At 37.3% G+C, this 20,378-nt stretch overlaps 1 protein-coding gene across 1 annotated transcript; it reads left to right on the top strand.

The window, feature by feature from the left end:
- Positions 1 to 341: 341 nt before the first annotated feature.
- Positions 342 to 19,803, top strand: LOC125211274 (protein ILITYHIA). The gene is made up of 60 exons (XM_048111000.1): positions 342 to 500; positions 1,964 to 2,349; positions 2,445 to 2,576; positions 2,680 to 3,061; positions 3,192 to 3,338; positions 3,497 to 3,681; positions 3,783 to 3,909; positions 4,035 to 4,108; positions 4,347 to 4,423; positions 4,668 to 4,704; positions 4,788 to 4,954; positions 5,377 to 5,545; positions 5,706 to 5,783; positions 6,124 to 6,243; positions 6,341 to 6,400; positions 6,507 to 6,632; positions 6,710 to 6,821; positions 6,910 to 7,079; positions 7,573 to 7,875; positions 7,965 to 8,081; positions 8,164 to 8,265; positions 8,351 to 8,500; positions 8,621 to 8,785; positions 8,866 to 9,042; positions 9,293 to 9,415; positions 9,585 to 9,665; positions 9,738 to 9,854; positions 10,097 to 10,269; positions 10,464 to 10,541; positions 10,632 to 10,779; positions 11,338 to 11,460; positions 11,582 to 11,638; positions 11,706 to 11,816; positions 11,941 to 12,132; positions 12,191 to 12,364; positions 12,992 to 13,102; positions 13,193 to 13,262; positions 13,356 to 13,434; positions 13,994 to 14,096; positions 14,185 to 14,355; positions 14,453 to 14,575; positions 14,661 to 14,774; positions 15,037 to 15,143; positions 15,220 to 15,271; positions 15,356 to 15,462; positions 15,533 to 15,592; positions 15,676 to 15,790; positions 16,271 to 16,381; positions 16,494 to 16,631; positions 16,704 to 16,826; positions 16,970 to 17,041; positions 17,247 to 17,359; positions 17,465 to 17,623; positions 17,716 to 17,812; positions 17,884 to 18,066; positions 18,269 to 18,463; positions 18,698 to 18,877; positions 18,979 to 19,111; positions 19,247 to 19,325; positions 19,457 to 19,803. The coding sequence occupies exons 1-60, from the start codon at positions 398 to 400 to the stop codon at positions 19,494 to 19,496; spliced, it is 7,878 nt and encodes a 2,625-aa protein (XP_047966957.1). The 5' UTR covers positions 342 to 397; the 3' UTR covers positions 19,497 to 19,803.
- The last annotated feature ends 575 nt before the right edge of the window (positions 19,804 to 20,378 follow it).

Below are 20,378 nucleotides of genomic sequence, written 5' to 3'. Positions count from 1 at the left end.
GATAACCAAATTTGAACTATGTGACGATGCATTCTCCATAGAATTATATACTTCTATAAAGATCAATTTTTGATATTAATGTAAAAACACAATTTGTAACACATTTAAGAATAGCCACCAAGTTTAAATACGCAATATTGAGTTACCAAAGTTTCATTTTTTTGTTTGTATACAATGCTAAGTGTTTCATAATGCTAATGTATTTTCGATAAGTGGATTATACTACTTAAATAAAAGAAACTGAATTTACTAAAAGATAAATAAATTAAGTACTACAATTCTAAAAGAAATGAATATAAATAGAGGATGCTTACTAAAAAGAGTCAAAACACTGAATTTTGTCCACTCAGATTCTAAGTCCTAAAACCCTAAATTTGAACCCACGGAAGCTCATCCAATGGAGTCGCTGACGGCGATCGCCGCAACGGTCTCCACGCCGTCCACCAGCCGCCGCATTGAGATCTTCCGCCACCGGATTCCGCCACTTCTCGACAATTTAGGTACCAGAGCTTTTCGATGGATGCTCGCCATGTTGCAATGATTATTACGGAATTTAAATGCGTGCTCTGCTTGTGGTAGCTGATTCTATGCATTCCTTGACTTTTCCACATGCAAGCGATTTATCGCTCAGCTGCTTCACATGAAAACCCTGTACTCGTCGTTGGAGTGGGCGGGGTTGGTTGCTTAGCTGATTGAATGAGTATTAGCTCGTAGTACATAATGAAATAGCTGGATTGTAGTTTTTCATTTCTAGAAACACTTAATTCTGTTATTTGAATTAGTTATATGAGAATGGAATCGTTAATTTTCTTATTCATTTGACTGTCATCAATAAATTTGTAGCTTTTGCTACCGTCTCCTAGGTTTTATGGACTAGCTAGGACGGCAAACTGGATTTATTCACTACTTTCTCATTCATTTCCAACTCCGAATTACTATGGTTGATAATTTGATGTCAAAGAAGATGCAATTGTCAACTAAGTGTTGTGCATTATGGGAAAAAAACTGTCTTATTTGGTAGTAGATGGCATAGGTGATATTTAAAACTACATCACAGAATGATGGATTGTTGGAACAAACATCATCTTCAAAAAGCCAATCTTTACTCATGCTTTTAATTTTGAAGGCGCCTTTGATTCATATGTGGTTACTTTCGATACTTAATTCTATCCTAAATATGAAAAACGTCAAATTATTGATGGCTGAGTTTTAAATATGGTTTAGATTATTTATGAACTTGTGTGATATTTAAGTTACTTCAGTCAGTTATATCGAACAAGTTAGTTGAATGGCTGCACTCAAAATTTTAGGTATCTTTTGGTTGTCCTAGACTCCTAGATAACTTTACAGTTTTGTGCAAACAAGAATTCAAGACTAGGTTTAATCTTTTTTCTGGAAATTTAAGAGTTTTGCCATTTTAATGTAAAGGCTGTCCTTCTCTTAGACAATAGTTCTATTTTTGTCTTTTGTAGTTTGCTTAGCGATATAGCTTAGAATGATGAACAGTAGAGTGTAGCGATGTTTGCATCCAGATTTTCCATCTTAGTACTTCTTGCTGGTGTCACTCTGTGTAGGAAAGAATCCATATTGCATTCTTGGAGTGTAATTCAATTTAGCTACCTTTTGTATTGGTGTATTGCTGACCAACCTAACTTTAAGTAATTGGTGCTCATACGTCTCGATCTTCTATTAGCCCTTCGTGAAAATGATTTGTATCTCCTGATGTAATTTCTTTTGTGTAGAGATGCAAAAAGAACCGTTTTGTTGGAGCATTTTATGCATTTCATTTTCTTGCAATGCCTCTATTTAGGGTGTCTATTGTTCTATGCACGCTTTCATTTCAATCATATTAGGAAAATATGCCATTGCTTGCTAAGTATTTTTCTTTGGCAAGAAATATTTTTAGACATTAGGTGTCAATTTTTTTATTTTTTTTTTAACTTTCTGACATATGATTCTTCAGACTCTTTGCAGATGACTGCTGAGCTTGTGTCAATATTGGTTGATTTAATTTTCCAAACATTACCCATCTATGATGACCATGGATCAAGGAAAGCTGTGGACGAAGTTATTATTAAAGCTTTGACTAAAGACTTATTTATGAAAAGTTTTGCAGCAACCCTTGTACAGGCCATGGAAAGGCATTCAAAGTTCCAATCACTGACAGGAGGTTACAGGCTTCTAAAGTGGTCTTGTATACTCTTAATTCATAGTCAGTTTGCTACCTTATCAAAGAATGGATTGTCTAGGGTAGCCCAAGCTCAGGCATTGGTACTTCATATGGTCATGCAAGGACCATTTGGTGTGAGAAGGGCTTGCAGGAAAACCTGCTTTCATTTATTTACTAAGGTCTCCTTTTCATTTTCCTTGTATGATATTTTCTGTTATTTAATATCCTTGCTGTGTCATTTTCTAATGTTTGTTTCATTTAATTTAATTTTCAGTCACCAAGCATATATAAAGCGTACATAGAGGAATTGAAAGATGGAAGGATTCCATACAAAGATAGTCCTGCGTTATTATATTTGATGCTTGACTATGCTAATTCATATCCTTCTTCATTTGATAAACTAAAGGTAATTCACTATATACATTATTAGCAGTGTGGTATAACAAATCGTGTGCGTAGTTCTCAGGATTTTAGGTTTGTGAACTTATTGCATTTCCTTGGTTCTACAGGACTTGTTTCTCGACTTATATGTTACATCAGTTCTTAATGCAAGGGATAAGCCCACAAAGGGCCTCAGTGAGGCTTTTCTTCCATTATTTACTCATATGTCGCATGAAGATTTTAAGAACACCATACTCCCATCTTCTCTTAAGATGTTGAAACGAAACCCAGAACTTGTTCTTGAATCAGTTGGAGTTCTTTTGCAATCCGTCAACCTCGACTTGAGTAAATATGTAACTGAAACTCTCCCAGTGGTACTAACACAGGCTAGGCATGCAGATGAAGGAAGACGACTTGTTTCTTTGAGCATAGTTAGGTGCTTGAGCCAGAAGTCAAGCAGTCCAGATGCTATAGAAGCTATGTTTACTGCTATCAAAGCTATATTGGGAGGTATGGCTAAATGTGCTTGTTCTTTTAATAGTTATCAGTGGACCTGATAATAACTTGTAATAACTTCGACTTGCAATCAATAAATTTCTTGATACTGGTTGATGATCACATGTATTCGTGATACAAACAGGTTCGGAAGGTCGTCTTACATTTCCATACCAGAGAGTTGGCATGGTTAATGCACTTAGAGAAGTTTCAGCTGCTCCTGAAGGAAAATATTTTAGCAGCTTGTTTCCAACAGTGTGCAGCTATTTGTTGTCATGCTACAAGGAAGATGGTTGGTCTTTGCTTAATCTCTATCTCATACATCTATACATACTATAACTTTAGGTTAAAATTGGACCTCTTCTGAATAGACTTCTTTGCAGAAATGGTGTTATGTGCATGGAAAGTATACATTCTGTATTATCTCTTATTGAATTTGTTGATTTGCAGGAAATGAAGAAGTAAAGCTTGCAATTTTGTCTTGCTTGGCATCCTGGGCTGTTAAATCAGGGGATGCTATTCCCCCAGAGTTAGTTACCTTCTTTGTTTCTGGACTCAAAGAGAAGGAAACACTGAGAAGAGGTTACCTTCGCTGTTTGCGATTAGTATGTAGAAATGCTGAAGCTGTTATCCAGGTGACTTTATATGTAGCAGTAGCACACAGTCTGGGTTTTTGTTCTTTGTAGTTTAAAATACTATTCCTCCTTTTGCTCAGATCTTATGTTGTATGCTATAGATGTCATCCCTATTGCTGCCTCTTCTCCAACTAGTCAAGACTGGTTTTACTAAAGCTGCCCAGAGATTGGATGGCATTTTTGCACTTTTTTGTGTGGTGAAAATTGCTGCTGTTGATGTAAAAGCAGGTGCTTACTATTCTAGCTTTTGTTTTGTGTGCTGCATCATTGCACATACTTCTTGGTTGCATACATTGTTGATGAGATCGATTCCTTGTCAGTATCACATGTTTCTCACATCTCATTTCCTATAGATGAAACAATATCGAGGGAGAAAATCTGGCAATTGATAGCGCAGAATGAGCCAACAATTATTCCAATTTCCTTGGTCAGTACAGTTTTCTTTAGTCCTCTGAAGACAAAATAATGGCCATTGTGAAGAGAATTGGTGAAGAATACTCAACATGCTTTCTTTCAGTAATTAGATGAATGCATGGTCTGCATTCGATGGGGGGGTTCAAAAATGTCACCTAAAATATTTTTTGCAGCTATAAATAAGGAAAGCCTTAACATTTGGTTTTGGACCTTTTCCTATCCAGTCAGCTAATATTATTTTACTTTCGCAGGCATCAAAATTGCCAGTTGAGGACTTAGCGGCGTGCATTGACCTTGTTGAGGTTCTACTTGTTGATTACTCCCAGAGGTATGGTGAATATGACATGTGGTAGAACTGAAGCACATTATTAAATGAGGAATACCAATCTCTTCTTAACTACTGTTTTTCAAGATCTATCTGGTATATTTTCCAGAAATGTGCACGTGTGCTTTTGTTCCACATTAATTGGCATTTTTAATCAGAAGCTATTGAAATTATTTGATGTATTATCATACTAAATTTAATGTCCAATAATCCAATTGTTTAAATTGATCTTTATCTTATGGTGCAGGCTATTGGATTCTTTTTCTACCAAGGGATTCATACAGGTGACTACTATTAAGCCGCTCCTTTTCTTATGTTGATTGTTGAAAGGATTTTCTGTTATTAATAGTTTAATCTCATGCATCAGCTTATATTATTTTTGCTGTGCCATCCGAATTGGGAAATAAGGAAAGCAGCCTATGGCACTTCGAGGAAGATTCTTGGTGCATCTAATGTATTAGCTGAAGCTATTTTACCCGAATTTTTGAGTTATCTCTCTGTTGTTGGAGAAAAGGCTATTAATCTTAAGATGAGGTAATTCAATTGTCACATAACTCTTTTTTATGCTTCATTACTTTGTGTGGTTTTTATTCGAATCGCTAGAGGAATTTACACACGTTGCAACCATAAAATTTACAAATGGATACAAGCTTTCCTTCCTGAATGTGTCGGTGGTATCTAACAGAATACGATAACCTAAGCTCCTTGTCGAAATTTCCATATCCTGGGTACAGACAACCTTAAGATGTTAAGGACAGTTGAAACACTCGGAGATTTACTTATAATTTTTTTTGGTTGTTGTTGTCTTCTGTGGTTTTTGATTCAGCCCGTCAGCTATCATTTTGGTTGTTCTGTTTTTGAAAAACCATGCATCTTGATGTATTTGATATCTTTGAAGTTGCTCCTGTCTGGGATGCTCCCCCCCCCCCCATTACTAAATCATTTTCTTCATTCAGTGATGCAGAAAATGTGACAGACTCTCAAGTTCCTTTCCTTCCATCAGTTGAAGTATTGGTTAAGGCGTTAGTTGTAATAGCACCTGTGGTTTCTGCTAGAGGCCCAGATGCCTGTGTGCAGCTATTGCTTTGCGTACATCACCCTTGCATCATTGGCCCAGTTTGGAGGGTATCTTTCTCTTCTTAATTCACTTTTAGTTGGACCTGTTTTGATGCCTCTGAATGGGTTGAATTAAAGTTATTTTCATGTTTTGATAGCCATCCCCATTGATGATGTGTGCATCATTTGTTTCTGTTACATTGTGCTAATATTCATTCTCCTTGTTCAGAGGGTGCATAAGTGTTTGCAGAAGTCGGGAATTGATGTGATTGGTCTTATTACTGCCGATGTTGTTAAGTTATGCAAGGTAAATTGCATTTTCGTTTGAAAATGTTAATTGTTACCAACTTTCTGAGTCATTCATGCATTAATATTCATGTCTGATCCTTTTGTAGTTGGGATGTGTTTGGTTTTGGGGATTTTTCAGACCCACATTATCTATTACTAGCTTTTATTTTTATACATACATTATCTTTTTAGCCTTTTTTTTAAGGTCAACTAGTGAATACACTTCAAGCATTTCTTGGAGCTGATACCCCAATCATGGACCTTTTGCGTTTGATAAGCAAGGCACCTATATGGTGTTTTATTTACTAGTTCAAATTGTATGCGTTTTTGACTTATTAAAAGTTCACTTGTTCATGAAGGGACTATTAGGCTCAAATGGATTGTTGAGTTTTAGCTACATGGAGCAAGAAGCGGCTTTAAACTCCTTGTCCACGCTGATGTCTATTATACCAGCAGATACTTATGCACAATTTGCTAAGGTTGGCTTCATCTCTTTCTCTGCTCTTTCTGCTATGATTTAGATGGAGAAAACTATATGGTGATCTGTGGCTCTTATTACATGAATAATTTTTGCAGTACTTTGCTGATCTCCCAGATCGTGTTGCGCATGACGCACTCTCAGAAGTTGATATTCAGGTTAATTCACCCTTAGACTTTATTTTTCATCATTTACGTTTGATGCTATTTATGGATGTTACTTGTGCTCGTTATTGGATAACTGATTTCTCAGTTTCTGTTCCAGATCTTCCGAACTCCTGAGGGAGTGCTTTCTACTGAACAAGGCGTTTATATTGCGGAGTCTGTTGCCTCCAAGAATGTGAAGCAAGCAAAAGGACGTTTCCGCATTTATGATAAGGATGATGACCTGGTTAGTGAAATGCCATCTTTTCAATTGGAAGTCTGGAGATACTCTAATTGTCTTTACTGAGGAATGCATGTTTTCAGGATCAAGTTAGCTCTAATAACTCAGTTGTTAGTTCGAATCAATCTCTAAGACGAGATGTGCCCAATGCCGTGTCTGGGAAAAAAGATGCTCCAAAATCAATGAAAAAATCTGGCAAGTTATATCTGTCATATTTGTTTGGATATCGATCACCTTTTTTTTAGTTTATGCTGACCTTTTATATTTGAAATTTTGTTTCTAGAGAAGACAAAAACCTCTAAAGAAGAAGCCCGTGAATTGCAGCTTAAGGAAGAGGGTCATATTCGTGACAAGGTCATGTCAATTCAACACAACATTTCATTGATGCTCAAAGCTTTGGGAGAAATGGCAATCGCTAATCCTATATTCACTCACAGTCAGCTTCCTTCTTCGGTTAGTTCCTATTCCATCATTAACAATCTCTTACCAGTATTTCTCTTGATTATCTCACTATTAGCTATAAATATAATAACCTAGTTATAGCATATCTGTAGGTATCACTATTTTGTTCTTAGAAGATTTTAGTTATATGTTTTTGATTCAGTAGTTCGATTATAAAAGAAGAATAAGATGCATATGAAGATACTGCTGATTGTGGTATTTCTCTGGAAATTTTTTGTTCCAATATCTCTCGAAATGTCTTGTCATGAGTTTTCTTGTTCTTAAAATACCCTGAAAGTACTAAATTGAGGTGCACATGTAGCACTTCGACCCTTTTATTTTTCTACCAAGGTGAGACGTTTATTATCATAGAAGACAATAAAATTCAGCTTGTATATACTCTACTTTCTTTATTTTAATATCTAGTATCACAGTTTGTATATTAGAAAACATGGACTCAGAATCTGGGTTGATTGTAATATATCTCACTTAATATCGTTTTCAGGTCAAGTTTGTCAGTCCTTTCCTTAGGTCACCAATTGTAGGTGATGCTGCCTTTGAGACACTAGTGAAACTTTCGAAATGCACTATTGATCCTCTTTGCAATTGGTCTCTTGAAATTGCAACTGCATTACGACTGACTGCTACTGAAGAAACTAGTATCTTGTGGGACTTATTTCCATCTATTCGTGACGGGGAGCATGATGGAACTCCATCACTTGGCCTTTTTGAACGTTTAGTCAGTGGCTTAACCACCTCCTGCAAATCTGGGCCTCTTCCAGTTGATTCGTTTACATTTATTTTCCCGGTAAATTACTCTGCACTTTTGGCTGTTCCTATTCTTCCTCTTTCTTTCAATGCTTTGAACTTGCTCTGGTGTTATGAATTATTGTGCAGGTAATTGAGAGGATACTTTTGTCTCCAAAGAAGACAGGTCTTCATGATGATGTTCTCCAGATTCTCTTCTTGCACATAGATCCTATGTTGCCACTACCAAGGATTAGAATGCTATCAGTACGACCTTGTTGCTTGACAACCTATCAAACTATACCATTTATTTTATGGCTTCTTATGTTACTCATGCTATGTTTTTCAGGTTCTTTACCATGTTCTAGGTGTTGTCCCTGCTTACCAATCGTCTATTAGCCCAGCTTTGAATGAATTGTGCCTTGGTCTACATCCTGATGAAGTAGCACCCGTACGGCTCCATTATTGTTTTTAATTCTAGCAATTTATATCACAAATATGAGCGGTTCACTATATTTCATTTTGTCTTTGTATAGGCTTTGTCTGGTGTTTATGCCAAAGATATTCATGTCAGAATGGCCTGCTTAAATGCTGTAAAGTGCATTCCGGCTGTCTCCAATTGTTCAATTCCTCAAAATGTTGAGGTTGCGACCAGCATATGGCTTGCTTTGCACGACTCCGATAAGGTAGTAAGGCTAGTTTTGTCATGGTTTGCTTTGCAATACTCTGGAATTATTCCGTGATTCTTTTCCCTCTGGAAACTAAAAGAACCTTACAGTAACTTGTGTGCCATTTATGTTGTTTAGTCGGTTGCAGAAGCTGCGGAAGATGTGTGGGATTGTTACCGCAATGAATTTGGTACAGATTACTCTGTACTTTTTGGTGCACTTTCACATGTTAATTACAATGTTAGAGTTGCTGCGGCGGAGGCCCTTGCTGCTGCTTTGGATGAAAAGCCTGATACGATACAGGTGACACAATAATCCAGTTTATGTAACCTGGACTAAATCCTCAATTCATTATCACTATTTTCTTATTGTTAATTATTCAGGAATCTCTGTCAACCTTGTTTTCTTTATACCTCCGTGATGCTGGATTTGGTGGGGAGAGCACTACCACTGGTTGGCTAGGTAGACAAGGGATAGCCCTGGCATTACACAGTGTGGCAGATGTCCTCCGAACCAAAGATCTTCCTGTTGTGATGACTTTTCTGATATCTCGAGCCTTGGTACTCATATTCCATCACTTGCATTGCCTTGTTGATATCAACCTGTCTAGCTTTAGATTTGCTTACTCTGACTACATTCCTTGAGTTATATAGTAAATTCGATTTTATAGCCTACTCAAATGGAATGAACTGTGTAGTTTTTATGAATATATGGGGCAAACTCTTATATTTGACTTGTAAAATGCTACTTATCTGGTTTATTGTTTAATCACCTCCCTTTTATCTGAACCTGACTGAATTGAGCATTCAGGCTGATCCCAATATTGATGTTCGTGGAAGAATGGTTGATGCTGGAATTTTGATTATTGACAAGCATGGCCAAGATAACGTTTCCTTGTTGTTTCCCATCTTTGAGAATTTCCTGAACAAGAAGGTCTCTCCTGTCCTATATGTTTCATCTTTATGCACTAATTTCTTCACATGCTTGTACTTTCTATGATTTATCTCTGGATGTCAGCATCTTGTTTGTATTTGAACATCTGCATTCAGGCACATTCTGAACAAAATAATATTCCTGCCTTTGTTTGGAATAAATTTTACAGGCACCAGATGAGGAGAAATATGACTTGGTACGTGAAGGTGTGGTTATATTCACAGGAGCACTGGCAAAACACTTGTCGAAGGTCTTAACCATTCCCTTATAAACTTATTATAGTGAAGTAGATGCCTAGCCTGAAAATTCCTATTATTTCCAGGATGATCCGAAAGTTCATGCTGTTGTGGAGAAGCTGTTGGATGTATTGGACACACCTTCTGAGTCTGTGCAACGCGCAGTCTCCTCTTGCCTTGCACCTTTAATGCAATCAAAGCAGGTATCCTGGGACGCTAGATTAGTGGTGCTAATAGTTGTTACTTCTATGTATACCTATGACTGTCATGAGCAGTTATCAGCTGCTATTTCTACTGCTTTCTCTTTAGCAGTCTAGTGGTCTACTTTTTCCCGCCTGCTTTTAGTAATTTTTTATACAATTCTTTGGTTGCTTTTGTAGCTTTTTATTTTCCCCTTACCTCTCTTTTCAAGTAAATTTACATTTATGGTGTGGTATGGCCTCAGGAAGAAGCAGGGGCTCTTATTTCCAGACTGCTTGTTAAGCTGATGAAGAGTGACAAATATGGTGAGCGCCGGGGAGCAGCATTTGGACTTGCTGGAGTAGTTAAAGGATTTAGAATATCATGTCTGAAGAAGTATAATGTTATGACAGCCTTACGTGATGGTCTTTCTGACAGGTCTGTTTCTATGAGTTGTTTCAGGTGTTTTGTACTTCAAACATTTGGTAGAATCCTTGTTACATAAGTTTTATAGTAGTATTAGTGTTGCAGGATCAGGATCATTGATTATATGCTTTGGATGTTATCATGACAATCTATGGGCTTCATGATATATTTTCTACTGGATTTATATCATACTTCTTTTGTTGCAGAAACTCTGCTAAAAGCAGAGAGGGGGCTTTACTTGCTTTTGAATGTTTCTGTGACAAGCTTGGGAGAGTATTTGAGCCGTAAGTTTATAGATATTGTCTTGTGATTTTTTTATCACCATGAATCCTGGGAGGATTTATGTATAATTCCATACACCTCCTCCCTTTCAGGTATGTGATTCAAATGTTACCCCTGCTCCTGGTATCGTTCTCTGATCCAGTTATTGCCGTGCGAGATGCTGCTGAGGGTGCAGCCCGTGCAATGATGTCTCGACTTAGTGCTCAAGGAGTCAAACTTGTTTTACCATCGCTTTTAAAGGTCTTCACACTCAGATTACATTGCCCATGAACTTGATTTTATAAAATTACAGTACTCTTACTGATTTTGATATATTTAAGAGGTTTGGTTGATTATAAGTGTCCACTGTCCGGTAGAGTGCTAATTTCATGAAAGCCAGGATTGGTTAAATGTTGATTCTAAAGCATTTCTTCCTCAATTCCTAAACTGTATTCTGTTGAGAAAATGATGCCCCAAGCTATATCTAAACCAGGTTAATCTTACTACTTGTGAATTTACTTTTTGTCTCCTTAGCTAGAGCACCAATAGCAGCCTTTTAACAGGTTAAGATTTTACTAGGCCTTTTTTCTTTTTGTCGGAGTTCACATTATTAATTTTCTTGGTTATTCTGCATGTTCCTATGTATCTTTGTTAACTAGGACTTTTTCTTTTTCTTCTAGCATACCACCTTGGCATATGTTTGACATGCTATATTTCATCTCTAATCAGTGCTCTACAGTAACAATTTGTTTGTGTAGTAGATATGAAAAAATTCATTTTGTGTAGAGAATGATTGCAAACTATTATTTCTTGAGTTAGGGCCTTGAAGATAAAGCCTGGAGAACAAAGCAAAGCAGTGTACAGCTACTAGGTGCTATGGCGTACTGTGCTCCACAGCAACTGTCTCAATGTCTGCCCAAGATTGTGCCAAAGTTGACTGAGGTCTGTAAAGAGCGCAAAAGTGCATTTCTGTTTAGCTGATTCTTTATGAATGCACCCCAAAATTTCAGTTAGGAACTGTATGAGCTCTTGTACTTGAGCAATATTCTTGATTATTTTCCAGGTTCTAACAGATACTCACCCCAAAGTCCAATCAGCTGGACAAACTGCTCTCCGGCAGGTAAATAAATATTAATCAAGTCTCAATAACTGCATTGATACATATATTAATGAGCTGTTTCAATTAGGTTGGAGAAGTGATTAAGAATCCGGAAATAGCAGCTCTTGTCCCCACTCTTATGATGGGCCTCACAGATCCTAATGATTATACAAAATATTCACTTGATATCCTTCTGCAGGTAAATATATCATCTGTATGCCTTCGATGGCTGTATGCATTGGATTTGCGTCATTACATTAGATTTCAATGGCTTCTGGAATATTCAGAGTCTCAGACTACCTAATGGCTAATGAATTTTGCAGACTACCTTCATTAATACTATAGATGCTCCTTCTCTTGCATTATTGGTGCCCATTGTCCATAGAGGGCTTAGGGAGAGAGGTGCAGAGACCAAAAAGAAAGCTGCTCAAATCGCTGGAAACATGTGTTCTTTAGTTACAGAGCCAAAGGATATGATTCCTTACATAGGCTTACTTCTACCTGAAGTGAAAAAGGTAATCCTCTGTGTTGGAAAGTTTTCTTGTATGAATTTTCTGACTTGCTATGTAACAGGTCCTGGTTGATCCAATCCCTGAAGTTAGAGCAGTTGCCGCCAGAGCCATTGGTTCTCTCATAAGAGGAATGGGAGAAGATAACTTCCCAGACCTTGTTCCTTGGTTATTAGACACCCTGAAGTCTGATGGTAGCAATGTTGAGCGGTCAGGAGCAGCTCAAGGGCTGAGTGAGGTTAGAACATTATGTTAATCTATAATATTTCTTTGCTTCTGTAGTTTTGCGTTAATGTCAAAATTGTCTTCATCAAAGTTGCTTGATAGCTATGTGTTGAACTGTTGATATAATCCATCCCTATATTGCATTATGTAAAAACATACAAAAGGAAGAATAAAGTAGGAAATGAAAAAGGTAGAGAGATGAATAGAGAATAAAGTAAGAGAGAGTAAAGTAAGTGAGAAGAATTGTGTTGACTTTTACTAAAAAGGAAAATGACTCCACTACTATGGAATGGAGGGAGTAAGAGACAAGAAGATTATCTTTGAAAGAAGATTAAGTCGTGTGGGCAAAAAGGTCATGTATAAAACTGCTTTAGAAGATTCACATATAAAACTGTTGACTGTCCAGTTTTACAAGTGGTTAGCTGTGTGACTTAAAGTGAGACTCGTATATAGAACTCTCCAACTAATTGAATGAAGCATCAACATGGAATCTCATTTTTTGAGGGGAGTTTCTTGACTTCGTTAGAATTTGTTTATTGGTTCGTGCTCTGTATTAGTACTGGTCAGTGTATTACTCTTGTTCATTCTCCTTTGTCTAAATTAGAATAATGATGCAGTATTTTATCTCTTTCTTCTACAGGTATTGGCAGCACTTGGGACACAGTATTTTGAGGCCTTACTTCCTGATGTTATTCGGAATTGTTCTCATCCAAAAGCTCCAGTTCGTGATGGTTACTTAACACTATTCAAGGTTAGATATTGACTATGCCATAGTCATGCTAATTTTTTTATATATATTTGAGTACGTTATTTTGATGAAAATCCTTTATGCTTCCTGCAGTATCTGCCAAGATCTTTAGGTGTTCAGTTTCAGAAGTACTTGCAACAGGTTTTACCTGCTATTCTTGATGGTATGGCCCTATAAATGAGTGTCTATTGCAATTGTGTTTTACCTGCTGTATACTTTACCGTATTCAGTAATATTATGTTTTTGCATCTCCCAGGCCTTGCTGATGAGAACGAGTCAGTACGAGAAGCAGCTCTCAGTGCTGGGCATGTCCTGGTTGAACATTATGCAACTACGTATGATCTTCTCAGAATTATTTTTCTTTTCCTCAATGATAAACTGTTATTTACATCTGCATTAACTGGGTGGCTCTGTAGTTATGTTTATACTCCCTCCATCTGCATTTGGGTGGCTTTGGGCACATAGATTAAGGAATGCATTTTTTTAAGGCCATAAATTGAAGGGGCCCACTTATTAAGAAAATTTTTAGGGGACATTATTAGTGAGACAGAGGGAGTAATTCACAGTAAAATTATACCCTTTAAGCTTGTCATTCTGCATACTGAATTACTTGGAAGTACATTTATGGGGGGGGGGGGAGCGGACTGGAAAAGGATCATTTGATAGATTGGTCTGAGGTAGAGATGTTTAAATGGTTGGTCATCCAAGTAGTTTTGGCAGCAAGTGGATGAAATAAGAATTGTTATGCACCATGCATCCACTGTTGGGGGGAGGGGAATAGGGCATAGCATGGATGTAATGATGTATACTCTAGCCAAAAGACAACTCTTATGGCATTATGCTTAGACATATATGCATTCATTTTAAACTAAAATTACCTTTTCATTGTTTCAGGTCTCTGCCTCTGCTCCTTCCTGCAGTAGAGGATGGCATATTCAATGATAGTTGGCGTATTCGCCAGAGTTCTGTGGAATTATTGGGCGATCTTTTGTTTAAGGTGTGTGTGCTTCCATAGTCCTTTCTATCTTCTTTTTCTCTTAGAAAGTTAGAATGCAACTTCAGGTTTTGTTATTATCTTTGTTTAGGTTGCTGGAACCTCTGGGAAAGCCCTTTTGGAAGGCGGCAGTGATGATGAAGGTTCTAGCACTGAAGCTCATGGACGGGCTATTATTGAAGTACTTGGAAAAGATAAACGTAATGAAGTTCTTGCTGCATTATATATGGTTCGCACAGATGTCAGCTTAGTTGTACGGCAGGTATGTTATTAACTTCATTTTGACCTGTGATGCCAGATTTGCTCTCCAAGTTTTCCTGTGTTAGAATTTTGACATTGTAACCCTATGTTCTACTCAGGCTGCACTGCATGTCTGGAAAACCATAGTTGCAAATACTCCAAAAACCCTCAAGGAAATAATGCCAGTTTTAATGAACACACTAATCGCTTCTCTGGCTTCATCATCTTCAGAGAGGCGACAGGTTCCTCATCAGATCCCTATCTTTTAAGATAATCAAAGGCATGGAGTATAAATATTATTTAAATTGCTCTTCTTATAATCATCAGGTTGCTGGAAGGTCATTGGGCGAGCTTGTCAGAAAGCTTGGTGAAAGAGTGCTTCCCCTAATTATTCCTATTTTATCTGAAGGTCTCAGCGATCCTAATCCTAGTAGAAGACAAGTGCGGTTTCTTCTCTTTCTGTGCCCCTTTCAATGCATGTGTTACACTATTGTTGTTTAAGTGATGTTTATGCATTAAGAAGTGATCAATCAACTAGGGTATTGGAAATAAAATTGTTTTGCTGCTATTTATAAACTGGCATATTGTTGCTGCTGGGAGTTTTTTTGTTTTGAATGGATGTGTTGACCATGTTTTCCCTCCCTCCTTTCTGTTTTTTTTTTGGCGTTTATTTGTGTAAAGTATTTACCCGTATGAGGTGCAGGGTGTATGTATTGGTCTAAGTGAAGTGATGGCCAGCGCTGGTAAGAGTCAGTTGCTGACTTTCATGGATGAACTCATCCCAACGATCCGGACTGCTCTTTGTGACAGGTACTTAGTGTTGTCCTCATCTATTGGGTACATTAGTGCAGTTTACTGACAACCTTCTTTTATGTGTTTCTTTCAGCACACATGAGGTTCGGGAGTCTGCAGGAACTGCATTCAGTACCCTGTACAAGGTATGCATTTCTAGTTACCTACGAAAAAAATTATCTGCTTTAATGGACAAACTCATGATGTGAAAGCTGTCTTGGGGTGTGTAGAGTGCTGGTTTGCAGGCTATTGATGAAATAGTTCCTACACTTCTTCATGCGTTGGAAGATGAAAAAACGTCTGATACTGCTCTTGATGGCCTAAAACAAATCTTGAGGTATTTTACATGGTTCCTTATTATTCTTACATTTACGCCTGTTGTACTAAACTATCATTGTCAAATATAGTGTCAGGACCACTGCTGTGCTGCCTCATATACTACCAAAGCTTGTTCACCTTCCACTATCGTAAGTGCAATAATTTACAGATTGCTTTGTACTTTATATAATTAACTCATATTCTTGACTTACATACTTCGATTTGCCCACAGCGCATTCAATGCCCATGCTTTAGGAGCTCTAGCGGAGGTTGCGGGGCCTGGTCTTGATTTCCATCTTGGTACAATACTGCCTGCTTTACTTGCAGCAATGAGTGATAGTGATGAGGTATGTATTTGCATCAGGCATCCCCCACAACATATGAAGTTAAATTTACCAATGACTTGCAAGTTTTATGTTATGGAAGCATATTAGTTGATTAATTATCTGGAAATTTAAGCGATTTACTCCCTCTGTCCAGTGTCCACCATTTAAAGAGCCATTTTTCCATTTTGGGTTGTCCATGATTTAAAGAACCATTTACTTTTTTCCCTTTCAGTATACTTACCCCATATTCCACAAACTTTTTACTCGCACAATCCATTATAAAACTAATACTAAATATGGGTCCCACATTTCATTTAATTTCTCAATTTACTTTTCTTCACAAAGTCAAGCAATTTCTTAAAACCCGTGCCGAGTCAAAATGGTACTTTAAATTGCTGACGGACAGAGTATTAGTTATTTGTGTACAGGGTGTTGCATGCTCTTCCTCTGCAATAGCCTTATTTATGTCTTACCATATACTTTTTTTCTGTGAAATCGTAGGATGTCCAGAAGTTGGCGAAAAAGGCAGCAGAAACAGTTGTCTTGGTTATAGATGAGGAAGGCATCGAGTCTTTGATTTCAGAGCTTCTGAAAGGCACTTCTGATAATCAGGCACGATTTTTGACTATCTGACCATTGATATTGTTGAACTTGAGTCATTGTCCAGAATAGCAACTAATACAATTGTTACAAACAAATTCTGATAAAATGGTTTACTTTCCAGGGCTCAATAAGAAGAAGTTCGTCATATCTGATTGGATATTTCTTCCAAAATAGCAAATTGTATCTGGCTGATGAAGCACCAAACATGATATCTACCTTGATAGTTTTGCTTAGTGATCCAGATTCAGCTACAGTTGCGGTAATTATCAAATGAAAATCTGCTCAATCACATTGTGAGTTCGCATTTCATCTACTCCTGTTTTTTCTACAGGCTGCTTGGGAAGCATTGTTGAGGGTTGTAGGCTCGGTGCCTAAAGAGGTTCTTCCTTCGTATATGAAGCTGGTTCGCGATGCAATCTCTACAGCTAGGGACAAAGAACGCAGGAAAAAGAGAGTAAGTTTAATGCTCCTCTTTTTCTGATTGCAGCTGGTGGAAGACATCTCAAAATCATGTTATAAGGAATTATATTGTTATATTTGATTATTGTGGATTGAATATATCTGTTTAAGTTGTGACCCTTTGTTACACATTCACAGGGAGGACCAGTTCTGATACCTGGATTCTGTCTTCCTAAGGCACTTCAACCTGTGTTACCCATCTTTCTTCAGGTACTAAATACATCGAATTTTCTGGAAGTGGAAATCTATCTGTGATCTTCACTTGAGGTGGTGTATGATATATATACATGTGTTTTGTTTGTGGGTAGAAGAGAATAGTTAATAAGGTTGTCTACATATATATGGTCTTATCCTTATTCTTTGAGCAGTTATTATTGCTAGTCGTAAATTCCTTGGTACAATTTCTGTGCTGTAGGGTCTCATAAGTGGATCTGCTGAATTAAGAGAACAAGCAGCATTGGGTCTTGGAGAATTGATAGAAGTCACAAGTGAAAAGGCCCTGCGTGAATTTGTTATTCCAATTACAGGGTATGTTGTATGATTCTTTTCATGGACTATTTCCCTACTGCCATCATTAGTTAGTGACTTCTTAATTTAATGGAAAGCTGATATGACTGTAATTGTTATTTCCAGTCCACTGATTCGCATTATAGGAGACCGTTTTCCATGGCAAGTGAAAAGTGCTATTTTATCAACTTTGACCATCATGATACAAAAAGGTGGAATGGCTCTAAAGCCTTTCCTTCCCCAACTTCAAACTACTTTTGTTAAATGCCTACAAGACAATACAAGGTCAGCTCATTAGATTCGCTCTATTCAAATATTAGCTACCAAGTTTGTTTCCCCAGCTCCTATTTTGTGCTTACGTAGAACTGTTTTTGCAGGACTATTCGTTCAAGTGCTGCAGTTGCCCTAGGAAAGCTTAGTGCTCTCAGTACAAGGATTGATCCATTAGTTGGTGATCTTTTGTCTGGTCTTCAGGTATTGCCATATTTTGTTTATTTTCCTTCGCATTGGCTCTAGAAAATAACCTAGCTCGGTGCTTGTACCAGGCATCAGATCCTGCAGTCAAGGAGGCAATATTAACAGCTTTGGATGGTGTTATTAAGAATGCTGGAAAAAGTTTGAGTAGTGCTGTTATATCTCGTCTCCACTCTCAGATTAAGGATATGTTATACAGTGAAGATGATCAAATACGAAGCCCAGCAGCTGGTATTTTGGGATATTTATTGCAGGTTAAAAGCTATCTTCTTTTTAATGTCACTCTTAAGATTTTTTCGGCTTGTAAATATCCTGTATGTGGCTTTGGGCGTCCTTTCTTGCACATGAATCTTTCTGTATGCGTATTATTATTTACAAAAAAAAGATTTATTATTGTTTCTTTAAGTACATGAATATGGAGTTGCTGGTGTTAATTGCGATGGTAATCTGTAACAGTACTTGGAAGGCGCTCAAGTTTCTGAAACACTTGTGGAAGTAGTAGATTCCTCCTCGTCGTCAACATGGACAACAAGACATGGATCAACTCTAGCCATATCATCCATGCTTAGATATAATGCTGCCATAATTTGTGCTTCTCCATTGTTTACAGACATAGTTGATGCTCTGAAAAGTTCATTGAAGGATGATAAGGTATAGTTTTCAGGACTGATTAAACTCTTCAGAACTGGCATTAAGTGAACTCACTATAACTCTTCCGAATGTCGTTATCATAAATACATATAATTGGAGAAAATGAAATATCTGTGCCCCACTTGTGATACACTATTATAAGTTTCCGTGCAGTGGTTTAGGATAGTATGATATTTTTAGTACATGTTTCTTTACTCAGCTATTAGTGGATCTAAAACATTGGTTTATCTGTAGTTCCCTGTTCGTGAATCATCAGTTCGAGCTTTCGGAAGACTTCTACTACATCAGAACCAGAACGATCCTTCAAACAGTTCTGCACATTTGGCATCAATGAGCTATTTAGTGTTGGCAATCCAAGATGACTCAAGTGAAGTGAGAAGACGGGCCTTGAGTTCTTTGAAGAAAGTGGCCAAAGTACAGTGTTTTTATGATTATCACCATAATAGCACAATGTTACATACTTCATCAGTAAAATGTTCAAATTGTAATCTAATCCTCCATGAAATCTTTTGTAGGCTAATCCACAGGGGATCATACTTCATGTTTCCTTATTTGGACCTGCGCTTGGTGAATGTTTAAAGGATAGCTCTACACCTGTTAGGCTAGCTGCAGAAAGATGTGCACTACACTGCTTCCTACTGTCAAAGGGTACACCTCTCTACTTCTCTTGTTTGCTTCAAATCACAAGCTATTGTTAAATATCTCTTACTCAAGTTCTACGATAGACGAATCCCTGCTTTATATTGCGTCCAACTCCTGTTCTTCCTGCATACTTTCTTACAGGTACGGAATATGTTCAAGCTGCACAAAAATATATTACCGGGTTGGATGCTCGAAGAATAGCAAAGCTTCCTGAACACAGGTAAGGAATTTTGTTCTCACTTTTATGTAAACCCCCCATTTGCCTTATGTGCAATAACAAAAACAGAACTTTTACTTCCTTAAAAAGTTCTTGATTTTACACAATTGTGTTAACCGGCTGCGTTGATGCAGTGATGATAGTGAAGATGGTGAAGATGAGATTAACGGCTGATTCACCCTTTTGATGGCTAATACGACTTGGCTGTTTATCGGTGATGTTTTGAATCTCGAGGGGCAAAGAATGCCAGAGGGGCTGGGCGAAAGCCGATTTCCCCCATGTCGTATTTGATGAGAGACGTCACACTAATATACACACCCATTAGCAGCATATGTGGTATACTTGTTCCCAAATAGATGTGTCATTGCTTCTGTAACTTTTGTAGGCATCCATTTTGAAACTGGAAACTCTGAGTGAGCATGCGTTTTTCTATATAAAATTATCTTTTTGAGTAATAAAAATTATTGGGTTTTTTGTTTTACGACATGTTTATAATGTGTGCGTTTGTTCCTAGTGATTTTAGCCCCCTCTTTATACATTGGATACAAACATTTAACTGCTTTATGCATTATGACATTGATTGTGTTAAATATAGTATCACTGCATTCTACACTGAAGTCGAGGAAATATGGAAGTGACATAAAATCTCATCTATTTCATGTCCAATTTTTAAGTACTATCCAAAATAGTGTAAAGAAAATTCGACTTTATCTTGATTTTAAACAAATGTTGGTTATGCATGAATAATATGTTTGTAAAATACTCCCTATGTCCCATTAAAAATGTAACGTTTTCCTTTTTAGGTTGTCCCATTAAAAATGAAACGTTTCCTAAAATGGAAACAACTCTCTCTCTGCTTTTTCATCTCTATTACTTTACTCTCTCTTCATTAACTCACAAAACAACACTACATAAAATCCCGCAAATGTTTCATTTTAAATGGGACGGAGGGAGTAATACGCTAGATATTACTGCACAACCAAATGAATTGCACTACAAAGTACTACTTCCGTCCCTGAAAATTTGATACAGTTTACTATTTTTGTCCGTCCCTGA

This window comes from Salvia hispanica, chromosome 3 (genome assembly GCF_023119035.1).
Source record: "Salvia hispanica cultivar TCC Black 2014 chromosome 3, UniMelb_Shisp_WGS_1.0, whole genome shotgun sequence".
NCBI classification, from domain to species: Eukaryota; Viridiplantae; Streptophyta; class Magnoliopsida; order Lamiales; family Lamiaceae; genus Salvia; species Salvia hispanica.
This window is presented reverse-complemented; position numbering and strand designations above follow the sequence as displayed.

Bases quoted from the DNA above. Each gene is read 5' to 3' on its own strand.
- LOC125211274 (XM_048111000.1), top strand. From the start codon at position 398: ATGGAGTCGCTGACGGCGATCGCCGCAACGGTCTCCACGCCGTCCACC. The intron at 14,576-14,660 runs GTTCCTCATCAG...TATAATCATCAG, and splicing joins CATCTTCAGAGAGGCGACAG to GTTGCTGGAAGGTCATTGGG. The intron at 15,791-16,270 runs GTATGTATTTGC...GTGAAATCGTAG, and splicing joins CAATGAGTGATAGTGATGAG to GATGTCCAGAAGTTGGCGAA.